At 54.9% G+C, this 13,233-nt stretch overlaps 1 protein-coding gene across 1 annotated transcript in view; it reads left to right on the top strand.

Moving 5' to 3' along the window:
- LOC148501218 (putative carboxypeptidase X1) overlaps positions 1–13,233 on the top strand; it is a 237,032-nt gene that overhangs the window by 193,070 nt on the left and 30,729 nt on the right. Inside the window, exon 5 of the mRNA XM_088450810.1 lies at positions 2,542–2,626. Coding sequence (XP_088306936.1) covers positions 2,542–2,626 — 85 coding nt within the window. The remainder of the gene's footprint in view (positions 1–2,541; positions 2,627–13,233) is intronic.

The raw sequence follows: 13,233 nt of genomic DNA, 5'->3' as shown, positions 1-13,233 counted from the left end.
GAGTGCCCCTGCAACACCGCACAAAGGTTACTGAGTGCCCCTGCAACACCGCACAAAGGTTACTGAGTGCCCTTGCAACACCGCACAAAGATTACTGAGTGCCCCTGCAACACCGCACAAAGATTACTGAGTGCCCCTGCAACACCGCACAAAGGTTACTGAGTGCCCCTGCAACACCGCACAAAGGTTACTGAGTGCCCCTGCAACACCGCACAAAGGTTACTGAGTGCCCCTGCAACACCGCACAAAGATTAGTGAGTGACCCTGCAACACCGCACAAAGATTACTGAGTGACCCTGCAACACCGCACAAAGATTACTGAGTGCCCCTGCAACACCGCACAAAGATTACTGAGTGCCCCTGCAACACTGCACAAAGGTTACTGAGTGCCCCTGCAATACCGCACAAAGGTTACTGAGTGCCCCTGCAACACCGCACAAAGATTACTGAGTGCCCCTGCAACACCGCACATAGCTTACTGAGTGCCCCTGTAACACAGCACAAAGGTTACTGAGTGCCCCTGCAACACCGCACAAAGATTACTGAGTGCCCCTGCAACACCGCACAAAGGTTACTGAGTGCCCCTGCAACACCGCACAAAGGTTACTGAGTGCCCCTGCAACACCGCACAAAGGTTACTGAGTGCCCCTGCAACACCGCACAAAGGTTACTGAGTGCCCCTGCAACACCGCACAAAGATTACTGAGTGCCCCTGCAGCACCGCACAAAGATTACTGAGTGCCCCTGCAACACCGCACAAAGGTTACTGAGTGCCCATGCAACACCGCACAAAGGTTACTGAGTGCCCCTGCAACACCACACAAAGGTTACTGAGTGCCCCTGCAACACCGCACAAAGATTACTGAGTGCCCCTGCAACACCGCACAAAGGTTACTGAGTGCCCCTGCAACACCACACAAAGGTTACTGAGTGCCCCTGCAACACCGCACAAAGGTTACTGAGTGCCCCTGCAACACCACACAAAGGTTACTGAGTGCCCCTGCAACACTGCACAAAGATTACTGAGTGCCCCTGCAGCACCGCACAAAGATTACTGAGTGCCCCTGCAACACCGCACAAAGGTTACTGAGTGCCCCTGCAACACCGCACAAAGATTACTGAGTGCCCCTGCAACACCGCACAAAGGTTATTGAGTGCCCCTGCAACACCGCACAAAGATTACTGAGTGCCCCTGCAACACCGCACAAAGGTTACTGAGTGCCCCTGCAACACCGCACAAAGATTACTGAGAGCCCCTGCAACATAGCACAAAGATTACCGAGCACCCCTGCAACACTGCACAAAGGTTACTGAGTGCCCCTGCAACACCACACAAAGGTTACTGAGTGCCCCTGCAACACCGCACAAAGGTTACTGAGTGCCCCTGCAACACCACACAAAGGTTACTGAGTGCTCCTGCAACACTGCACAAAGATTACTGAGTGCCCCTGCAGCACCGCACAAAGATTACTGAGTGCCCCTGCAACACTGCACAAAGGTTACTGAGTGCCCCTGCAACACCGCACAAAGGTTACTGAGTACCCCTGCAACACCGCAGAAAGATTACTGAGTGCCCCTGCAACACAGCACAAAGGTTACTGAGTGCCCCTGCAACACCGCACAAAGATTACTGAGTGCCCCTGCAACACCGCACAAAGGTTACTGAGTGCCCCTGCAACACCGCACAAAGATTACTGAGTGCCCCTGCAACACCGCACAAAAGTTACTGAGTGCCCCTGCAACACCGCACAAAGATTACCGAGCACCCCTGCAACACTGCACAAAGGTCACCGAAGATGGCGCTTGTTCTCGCAAGGAAGCTCTGAAAACTTTCGGTTTTCGGAGTTTGCTGAATATGAGGTGGTCCTACCGGCAGGGGAGTAGCGAGAAACCATGGCGTCCGGAGAAAGTGCATGTCATAGTGCCTCCCTGTACTGAACTATGCCAATGGGGTATGGCCAGCCTGCAGGGGAATATTGAAGTGAAGAGAAAATCAGCAAATAGTTGCAGTATCACACTGGGGTATGGAGGTCCCATTGGAGGAATAGAAGCTTCGGGGGATGCACTATCTGACAGTAAGGGGTAGCTGCTTTGACACTGATTTATGTATAGCACCTAGGATCTGCCTTTTATCTCCTTTGAATCATTGTCATTAGTCAATAGAGGAGATTGTATTATATATTCTGATCATTTAACTTGTATTGACCGAATACATGTGCTAGAGTGAGATTCCACAGGGTGCAGAGCTTATTACAACAGGCGGCCGTCATACTGTGTAGCGCTCCTTGAATTCCGGAACCCTGGATGGCGCCCTCTGTCCATTTTGGCACCCGGAGCTCATGCTCCACTGGAACCATCCTCGCTACTCCCCTGCCTACCGGAACCCTGATGATGAATGGCGTGATTACTGGGCCATTTAGTGTTGATGAATAGGCCCCGTAGTGTTGCACTGATCTCTTCCAATATCTCACGTTATTGTTATATGTCAGAGTACGCTGCTGTATGGCGCCATTTACCAGCCCATGTGCGCTTGCTTTGCAGGGATGACTGGGTGACGTCGTACAAAGTCCAGATCAGCAATGACACCCACGTATGGAGGACCTGCAAGAACGGTACAGAGGATGTGGTAAGTGCATTGTGCTCTGCTTACACTATGGGTCTGATTCAGAGCCGGACGCTATTTGTGCTCGCTCGTTCACAAAAAGGGGCAGGCTATTTAAATTGACCGTTCGCTCTTTGCGGTCTGTTGACGCCTCCATGTCTGAACGAGCGAACAAAACATGCGGTCGTAATTTTGAAAAAAAACGCCCCCTGGCCGCTCGCACCATACGTTATCTCCGCTATTTATTAGGTTAATCGAGTACATCGAACGGCGAATGAACTGCTCGCTATTCTTGTGGTTGTATTTTCCTACCGCAATCATGCGAGCAGTTCTAGCTATAAGACAACCAAGTGACGTGGCCGATGACGCTGCTGTATTAATTATACACACCATTAAAACGCCCGTTTTGACCGTTTGGCACGCCTGCGTTCGGATCTCCACTCCCCGTTTTCAAGCACCTTCCCCTGTTACCACCCACAAACGCCTCATCCTGTCACTCAAATTATCAGGCATTCGCTATTTTGTGAGCACACGATTTTCGGCCACACTGACTGGTTCACGTATGCGTACTAAACCCGTACGAATGCGCAGATGTGCGAACATCGCTCGGAGCAAACGAGCGGCCGCTTACGAGCGGCTCTGAATGAGACCCTATATCCCAATGTCTGGTGGTATAACCAAAGCCATCAGCAACTAAGATGAACCCAGTGAATGCTAATAAAATGCTATAACAAAGATAGGGCCTCATTCAGCAGGGATCACTATTGCAATCGCAGCTCCGTAATCGCACGCAGGTCTGCTGCGAAAATATGCTAATGATTGCTATCACACAGCCAGCAAAGAGACGCCCACTGCCGCTATCTGTCATCTGTAATACATCACAGTCCTGCGTACACATCGGAAACATCAAGTAACATCGGCTCCTCACAGCAGCCCTGACCTGCCGCAGAAAGTGCAAGTCTCGTAGCACGCAGGGAGAGCTCAGGCTGCATATACCGCCTCAGTGGCTAATTTATGCACGCCCATGCAACAGCGTTCAAATGGACTGGCACGCCTGCGTTTCTCCGACCACTCCCCCGTCACCACCCCCAAACGCTGCCGTCCAGTCACTCACTCTGCGATGGGTTTTATTCTGCTTGAGTGATCGCAACGCTAACTCACGCTGGCGCAGTACACACCATCGCTTGATCTGCGCACACCGTTGGAATTGCGATCCATGCTGAATCAAACATGGTGCCAGGGGTTCTGTGTTCCCAGGCTCCGCTGGTGTGATCCTGGTCCGCGGTGTCACAGGTGATGGTGCCTTACTGACGTCTCTTCGATTTTATTAGATTATTTGATTCTCATGACAGATGTTACTTAGGGGCCTATTCATCATCGGAGGCCGTAACGTGACACCGGAGCAATTCATTATTGCTCCGTTGAGGAAACAGCTGCTGCAAAAAGCACCTGTCTCCTTGGTTAGTTTTGCAGCTACAGAAGTAGCTGGGTTATTTACCTGCTCCCCGTCGTCCCAGCTATGACTGCGTGAGGTAGTGAGGAGGCGGCGGAGGGTTCTTCACATCCCCGGAACTCCTTCCCATAGGAAAGAGCGGGGATCCGAGAGCAAGCGCCGTCTGAAGATGGCGCTTGTTCTCGGAAGCAAACTCCGAAAACTTTAGGCCACTTAGGGGTCTATTTACTAAACAGTGTTAGGAGACAGAGTGAAAGGAGATAAGGTGCCAGCCAATCAGGCCCGGATTTCCCGCTAGGCATCCTAGGCGCTCGCCTAGGGCCCGGCGGGACACAGGGGGCCCGTGAACGGGTCCCTTTCTCTAAAGAAATGACCCGATCACAGTTCTCGCAAAGGAGCACTGCGCGAGTACCGTGTGACGTCCCTCCACCGCATGGCTGTCGGTGCTCTCTAGAAGGGGGAAAGACTGAGAGTGTGCAGCCGGCCGCCTGTGCGCGGCACACTGCACACTGTAACTCACCGGCCAGGGGCGGAATTACCGGGGCCCACAGCAGTCAAGGGGCCTGCCATCCACAGCTGGCAGCGTTATCAGCAGTACATACACTGCTGACTCATTACAGCACGCTGCAAACACGGCCGGCAGGGGGCCCTAACAAAGAAGACGGACACCGCTGCGGTCCGGCCAGAGAAGAGAGGAGGGAAGTGGGTGGTCTGGCCCAAGGAGGACAGCATCTCATTTCCCAAAGATGGAACTACTGGCATTGCTACGGTGATCGCTTACCCACCCTGCAGTCCAGGGAAGCAGGTGAGTGTGGTGGCACTGCCTGGGGGGAGGTGCCTGTGAGTACTGTGATTGGGACAATGAGTGTTGCAAGGGGGGGTTAGTGAGCTATGCGGGTAAGCTGTGAAAAATCAATGTGTGCTATTAGGGGGCTGAGACGGGGACTGCAAGCTATGAGGGGTAAGTGATCTATGATGGGGTCAGCGTATGCTACTAAGGGGGTTATAAACTGCAAGTAGGGACAGCGGGCTATGATGGGGTTAGTGTGTGCTATGAGGGGGTCATTGTGTGCTATTAGGTGGGTTATAAACTGCAGCGGGGAAAGGGGGCTATGAGGGGTCAGTGTGTGCTACGGGTGAGGTCATAATTTGAGGGAGGCAGTGAGTGCTGCAAGGGGGGATAGTGAACTGAGGACAGTGTGTGCTGCAAAGGGTTAGTAAGCTGTCAGGGGCAGTAAGTGCTGCAAAGGGTTAGTAAGCTGTGAGGGGCAGTAAGTGCTGCAAAGGGTTAGTAAGCTGTGAGGGGCAGTAAGTGCTGCAAAAGTTAGTATGCTGTGAGGGGTAGTAAGTGCTGCAAAAGTTAGTATGCTGTGAGGGGCAGTAAGTGCTGCAAAAGTTAGTATGCTGTGAGGGGCAGTAAGTGCTGCAAAGGTTAGTAAGCTGTGAGGGGAGTAAGTGCTGCAAAGGTTAGTAAGCTGTGAGGGGCAGTAAGTGCTGCAAAGGGTTAGTAAGCTGTGAGCGGCAGTAAGTGCTGCAAAGGTTAGTAAGCTGTGAGGGGCAGTAAGTGCTGCAAAGGGTTACTAAGCTGTGAGGGGCAGTAAGTGCTACAAAGGGTTAGTAAGCTGTGAGGGGCAGTAAGTGCTGCAAAGGGTTAGTAAGCTGTGAGGGGCAGTAAGTGCTGCAAAGGTTAGTATGCTTTGAGGGGCAGTAAGTGCTGCAAAGGGTTAGTATGCTGTGAGGGGCAGTAAGTTCTGCAAAGTTTAGTATGCTGTGAGGGGCAGTAAGTGCTGCAAAGGTTTGTATGCTGTGAGGGGCAGTAAGTGCTGCAAAGGGTTAGTAAGCTGTGAGGGGCAGTAAGTGCTGCAAAGGGTTAGTAAGCTGTGAGGGGCAGTAAGTGCTGCAAAGGGTTAGTAAGCTGTGAGGGGCAGTAAGTGCTGTAAAGGTTAGTAAGCTGTGAGGGACAGTAAGTGCTGCAAAAGTTAGTATGCTGTGAGGGGCAGTAAGTGCTGCAAAAGTTAGTATGCTGTGAGGGGCAGTAAGTGCTGCAAACGGTTAGTATGCTGTGAGGGGCAGTAAGTGCTGCAAAGGGTTAGTAAGCTATGAGGGGCAGTAAGTGCTGCAAAGGGTTAGTAAGCTGTGAGTGGCAGTAAGTGCTGCAAAGGGTTAGTAAGCTGTGAGGGGCAGTAAGTGCTGCAAAGGGTTAGTAAGCTGTGAGGGGCAGTAAGTGCTGTAAAGGGTTAGTATGCTGTGAGGGGCAGTAAGTGCTGCAAAGGGTTAGTATGCTGTGAGGGGCAGTAAGTGCTGCAAAGGTTAGTATGCTGTGAAGGGCAGTAAGTGCTGCAAAAGTTAGTATGCTGTGAGGGGCAGTAAGTGCTGCAAAAGTTAGTATGCTGTGAGGGGCAGTAAGTGCTGCAAAGGTTAGAATGCTGTGAGGGGGAGTAAGTGCTGCAAATGGTTAGTAAGCTGTGAGGGGCAGTAAGTGCTGCAAAGGGTTAGTAAGCTGTGAGGGGCAGTAAGTGCTGCAAAGGGTTAGTAAGCTGTGAGGGGCAGTAAGTGCTGCAAAGGTTAGTAAGCTGTGAGGGGCAGTAAGTGCTGCAAAGGTTAGTATGCTGTGAGGGGCTGTAAGTGCTTGAAAGGGTTAGTATGCTGTGAGGGGCAGTAAGTGCTGCAAAGGTTAGTATGCTGTGAGGGGCAGTAAGTGCTGCAAAAGTTAGTATACTGTGAGGGGCAGTAAGTGCTGCAAAGGTTAGTATGCTGTGAGGGGCAGTAAGTGCTGCAAAGGGTTAGTAAGCTGTGAGGGGCAGTAGGTGCTGCAAAGGGTTAGTAAGCTGTGAGGGGCAGTAAGTGTTGCAAAGGGTTAGTAAGCTGTGAGGGGCAGTAAGTGCTGCAAAGGTTAGTAAGCTGTGAGGGGCAGTAAGTGCTGCAAAGGGTTAGTATGCTGTGAGGGGCAGTAAGTGCTGCAAAGGGTTAGTATGCTGTGAGGGGCAGTAAGTGCTGCAAAGGGTTAGTATGCTGTGAGGGGCAGTAAGTTCTGCAAAGGTTAGTACGCTGTGAGGGGCAGTAAGTGCTGCAAAGGTTAGTATGCTGTGAGGGGCAGTAAGTGCTGCAAAGTGTTAGTCAGCTGTGAAGGGCAGTAAGTGCTGCAAAGGTTAGTAAGCTGTGAGGGGCAGTAAGTGCTGCAAAGGGTTAGTAAGCTGTGAGGGCAGTAAGTGCTGCAAAGGTTAGTATGCTTTGAGGGGCAGTAAGTGCTGCAAAGGGTTAGTAAGCTGTGAGGGACAGTAAGTGCTGCAATGGTAAGTATGCTGCGAGGGGCAGTAAGTGCTGCAAAGGTTAGTATGCTGTGAGGGGCAGTAAGTGCTGCAAAGGGTTAGTAAGCTGCGAGGGGCAGTAAGTGCTGCAAAGGGTTAGTAAGCTGTGAGGGGCAGTAAGTGCTGCAAAGGTTAGTATGCTATGAGGGGCAGTAAGTGCTGCAAAGGGTTAATATGCTGCGAGGGGCAGTAAGTGCTGCAAACGGTTAATAAGCTGTGAGGGGCAGAAAGTACTGCAAAGGTTTAGTAAGCTGTGAGGGGCAGTAAGTACTGCAAAGGTTAGTATGCTGTGAGGGGCAGTAAGTGCTGCAAAGGGTTAGTAAGCTGGGAGGGGCAGTAAGTGCTGCAAATGGTTAGTAAGCTGTGAGGGGCAGTAAGTGCTGCAAAGGGTTAGTAAGCTGTGAGGGGCAGTAAGTGCTGCAAAGGTTAGTATTCTGTGAGGGGCAGTAAGTGCTGCAAAGGGTTAGTAAGTTGTGAGGGGCAGTAAGTGCTGCAAAGGGTTAGTATGCTGTGAGGGGCAGTAAGTGCTGCAAAGGTTAGTAAGCTGTGAGAGGTGGAGTGTTGTGAAGGAGGGCAGTGAGTTCTGCAATTGGGCAGTGAGAGCTGCGGGGGGGAGGGCAGTGAGCTACAGTATGATTGGGCAGTGAGAGCTGCGGGGGGGAGGGCAGTGAGTTTCAGTATGATTGGGCAGTGAGAGCTGCGGGAGGGCAGTGAGGTACAGTATGAATGGGCAGTGAGAGCTGCGGGCGGGAGGGCAGTGAGCTACAGTATGAATGGGCAGTGAGAGCTGCGGGACGGCAGTGAGCTACAGTATAAATGGGCAGTGAGAGCTGCGGGTGGGAGGGCAGTGAGCTACAGTATGAATGGGCAGTGAGAACTGCGGGGGGAGGGCAGTGAGCTACAGTATGAATGGGCAGTGAGAGCTTCGGGGGGGAGGACAGTGAGCTATAGTATGAATGGGCAGTGAGAGCTGCGGTGGGGAGTGCAGTGAGCTACAGTATGAATTGGCAGTGAGAGCTGCGAGGGGGAGGGCAGTGAGCTACAGTATGAATGGGCAGTGAGAGCTGAGGGGGGAGGGCAGTGAGCTACAGTATGAATGGGCAGTGAGAGCTGCGGGAGGGCAGTGAGCTACAGTATGAATGAGCAGTGAGAGCTGCGGGAGGGCAGTGAGCTACAGTATGAATGGGCAGTGAGAGCTTCGGGGGGGAGGGCAGTGAGCTACAGTATGAATGGGCAGTAAGAGCTGCGGGGGGGAGGGCAGTGAGCTACAGTATGAATGGGCAGTGAGAGCTGCGGGGGGGAGCGCAGTGAGCTTCAATATGAATGGGCAGTGAGAGCTGCAGGAGGGCAGTGAGCTACAGTATGAATGGGCAGTGAGAGCTGCGGGGGGGAGGGCAGGGAGCTACAGTATGAATTGGCAGTGAGAGCTGCGGGGGGAAGGGCAGTGAGCTACAGTATGAATGGGCAGTGAGAGCTGCGGGGGGGAGGGCATTGAGCTACAGTATGAATGGGCAGTGAGAGCTGCGGGGGGAGGGCAGTGAGCTACAGTATGAATGGGCAGTGAGAGCTGCGGGGGGAGGGCAGTGAGCTACAGTATGAATGGGCAGTGAGAGCTGCGGGGGGGAAGGCAGTGAGCTACAGTATGAATGGGCAGTGAGAGCTGCGGGGGGGAGGGCAGTGAGCTACAGTATGATTGGGCAGTGAGAGCTGCGGGAGCGCAGTGAGCTACAGTATGAATGGGCAGTGAGAGCTGCGGGAGGGCAGTGAGCTACAGTATGAATGGGCAGTGAGCTGCGGGAGGGCAGTGAGCTATAGTATGAAGGGGCAGTGAGCGCTGCGGGGGGGGAGGGCAGTGAGCTACAGTATGAATGGGCAGTGAGAGCTGCTGGGGGGAGGGCAGTGAGCTACAGTATGAATGGGCAGTGAGAGCTGCGGGGGGGAGGGCAGTGAGCTACAGTATGAATGGGCAGTGAGAGCTGCTGGAGGGCAGTAAGCTATAGTATGAATGGGCAGTGAGAGCTGTGGGAGGGCAGTGAGCTACAGTATGAATGGGCAGTGAGAGCTGCGGGAGGGCAGTGAACTACAGTATGAATGGGCAGTGAGAGCTGCTTGGGGGAGGGCAGTGAGCTACAGTATGAATGGGCAGTTTGAGCTGCGGGGGGGAGCGCAGTGAGCTACAGTATGAATGGGCAGTGAGAGCTGCGGGGGGGGGGGCAGTGAGCTACAGTATGAATGGGCAGTGAGAGCTGCGGGGGGGAGGGCAGTGAGCTGCAGTATGAATGGGCAGTGAGAGCTGCAGGGGGGAGCGCAGTGAGCTACAGTATGAATGGGCAGTGAGAGCTGCGGGGGGGAGGGCAGTGAGCTACAGTATGAATGGGCAGTGAGAGCTGCGGGGGGAGGGCAGTGAGCTACAGTATGAATGGGCAGTAAGAGCTGCGGGGGGGAGGGCAGTGAGCTACAGTATGAATGGGCAGTGAGAGCTGCGGGGGGGAGCGCAGTGAGCTACAGTATGAATGGGCAGTGAGAGCTGCGGGGGGAGGGCACTGAGCTACAGTATGAATGGGCAGTGAGAGCTGCGTGGGGGAGGGCAGTGAGCTACAGTATGAATGGGCAGTGAGAGCTGCAGGGGGGAGCGCAGTAAGCTACAGTATGAATGGGCAGTGAGAGCTGCGGGGGGGAGGGCAGTGAGCTACAGTATGAATGGGCAGTGAGAGCTGCGGGGGGGAGGGCAGTGAGCTACAGTATGAATGGGCAGTGAGAGCTGCGGGGGGGAGGGCAGTGAGCTACAGTATGAATGGGCAGTAAGAGCTGCGGGGGGGAGGGCAGTGAGCTACAGTATGAATGGGAAATGAGAGCTGCGGGGGGGAGCGCAGTGAGCTACAGTATGAATGGGCAGTGAGAGCTGCGGGGGGGAGGGCAGTGAGCTACAGTATGAATGGGCAGTGAGAGCTGCGGGGGGGAGGGCAGTGAGCTACAGTATGAATGGGCAGTGAGAGATGAGGGGGGGAGCGCAGTGAGCTACAGTATGAATGGGCAGTGAGAGCTACGGGGTGGAGCGTACTGAGCTACAGTATGAATGGACAGTGAGAGCTGCGGGGGGGAGGGCAGTGAGCTACAGTATGAATGGGCAGTGAGAGCTGCGGGGGGGAGGGCAGTGAGCTACAGTATGAATGGGCAGTGAGAGCTGCGGGGGGAGGGCAGTGAGCTACAGTATGAATGGGCAGTAAGAGCTGCGGGGGGGAGGGCAGTGAGCTACAGTATGAATGGGCAGTGAGAGCTGCGGGGGGGAGCGCAGTGAGCTACAGTATGAATGGGCAGTGAGAGCTGCGGGGGGGAGGGCAGTGAGCTACAGTATGATTGGGCAGTGAGAGCTGCGGGAGCGCACTGAGCTACAGTATGAATGGGCAGTGAGAGCTGCGGGAGGTCAGTGAGCTACAGTATGAATGGGCAGTGAGAGATGCTGGGGGGAGGGCAGGGAGCGACAGTATGAATGGGCAGTGAGAGCTGCGGGGGGGAGGGCAGTGAGCTACAGTATGAATGGGCAGTGAGAGCTGCGGGGGGGAGGGCAGTGAGCTACAGTATGATTGGGCAGTGAGAGCTGCGGGGGGAGGGCAGTGAGCTACAGTATGAATGGGCAGTGAGAGCTGCGGGGGGAGGGCAGTGAGCTACAGTATGAATGGGCAGTGAGAGCTGCGGGGGGGAGGGCAGTGAGCTACAGTATGAATGGGCAGTGAGTGCTGCGGGGGGGAGGGCAGTGAGCTACAGTATGATTGGGCAGTGAGAGCTGCGGGAGCGCAGTGAGCTACAGTATGAATGGGCAGTGAGAGCTGCGGGAGGGCAGTGAGCTACAGTATGAATGGGCAGTGAGCTGCGGGAGGGCAGTGAGCTATAGTATGAAGGGGCAGTGAGCGCTGCGGGGGGGGAGGGCAGTGAGCTACAGTATGAAGGGGCAGTGAGAGCTGCTGGGGGGAGGGCAGTGAGCTACAGTATGAATGGGCAGTGAGAGCTGCGGGGGGGAGGGCAGTGAGCTACAGTATGAATGGGCAGTGAGAGCTGCGGGAGGGCAGTGAGCTACAGTATGAAGGGGCTGTGAGAGCTGCTGGAGGGCAGTGAGCTACAGTATGAATGGGCAGTGAGAGCTGTGGGAGGACAGTGAGCTACAGTATGAATGGGCAGTGAGAGCTGCGGGAGGGAAGTGAACTACAGTATGAATGGGCAGTGAGAGCTGAGGGGGGGAGGGCAGTGAGCTACTGTATGAATGGGCAGTGAGAGCTGCTGGGGGGAGGGCAGTGAGCTACAGTAATAATGGGCAGTGAGAGCTGGGGGGGAGCGCAGTGCGCTATAGTATGAATGGGCAGTGAGAGCTGCGGGGGGGAGGGCAGTGAGCTACAGTATGAATGGGCAGTGAGAGCTGCGGGGGGGAGGGCAGTGAGCTACAGTATGAATGGGCAGTGAGAGCTGCGGGTGGGAGGGCAGTGAGCTACAGTATGAATGGGCAGTGAGAGCTGCGGGGGGGAGGGCAGTGAGCTACAGTATGAATGGGCAGTAAGAGCTGCGGGAGGGCAGTGAGCCACAGTATGAATGTGCAGTGAGAGCTGCGGGGGGGAGGGCAGTGAGCTACAGTATGAATGGGCAGTGAGAGCTGCGGGGGGGAGGGCAGTGAGCTACAGTATGAATGGGCAGTAAGAGCTGCTGGAGGGCAGTGAGCTACAGTATGAATGGGCAGTGATAGCTGCGGGGGGGAGGGCAGTGAGCTACAGTATGAATGGGCAGTGAGAGCTGCGGGGGGGAGCGCAGTGAGCTACAGTATGAATGTGCAGTGAGAGCTGCGGGGGGGAGGGCAGTGAGCTACAGTATGAATGGGCAGTGAGAGCTGCGGGGGGGAGCACAGTGAGCTACAGTATGAATGGGCAGTGAGAGCTGCGGGGGGGAGGGCAGTGAGCTACAGTATGAATGGGCAGTGAGAGCTGCGGGGGGGAGGGCAGTGAGCTACAGTATGAATGGGCAGTAAGAGCTGCGGGGGGGAGGGCAGTGAGCTACAGTATGAATGGGAAGTGAGAGCTGCGGGGGGAGCGCAGTGAGCTGCAGTATGAATGGGCAGTGAGAGCTGTGGGGGGGAGGGCAGTGAGCTACAGTATGAATGGGCAGTGAGAGCTGCGGGAGGTCAGTGAGCTACAGTATGAATGGGCAGTGAGAGATGCTGGGGGGAGGGCAGGGAGCGACAGTATGAATGGGCAGTGAGAGCTGCGGGGGGGAGGGCAGTGAGCTACAGTATGAATGGGCAGTGAGAGCTGCGGGGGGGAGGGCAGTGAGCTACAGTATGATTGGGCAGTGAGAGCTGCGGGGGGAGGGCAGTGAGCTACAGTATGAATGGGCAGTGAGAGCTGCGGGGGGAGGGCAGTGAGCTACAGTATGAATGGGCAGTGAGAGCTGCGGGGGGGAGGGCTGTGAGCTACAGTATGAATGGGCAGTGAGTGCTGCAGGGGGGAGGGCAGTGAGCTACAGTATGATTGGGCAGTGAGAGCTGCGGGAGCGCAGTGAGCTACAGTATGAATGGGCAGTGAGAGCTGCGGGAGGGCAGTGAGCTACAGTATGAATGGGCAGTGAGCTGCGGGAGGGCAGTGAGCTATAGTATGAAGGGGCAGTGAGCGCTGCGGGGGGGAGGGCAGTGAGCTACAGTATGAAGGGGCAGTGAGAGCTGCTGGGGGGAGGGCAGTGAGCTACAGTATGAATGGGCAGTGAGAGCTGCGGGGGGGAGGGCAGTGAGCTACAGTATGAATGGGCAGTGAGAGCTGCGGGAGGGCAGTGAGCTACAGCTACAGTATGAAGGGGCTGTGAGAGCTGCTGGAGGGCAGTGAGCTACAGTATGA

Source organism: Taudactylus pleione, unplaced genomic scaffold (genome assembly GCF_031769625.1).
Source record: "Taudactylus pleione unplaced genomic scaffold, aTauple2 ptg000525l, whole genome shotgun sequence".
Lineage (NCBI taxonomy): Eukaryota > Metazoa > Chordata > Amphibia > Anura > Myobatrachidae > Taudactylus > Taudactylus pleione.
This window is presented reverse-complemented; position numbering and strand designations above follow the sequence as displayed.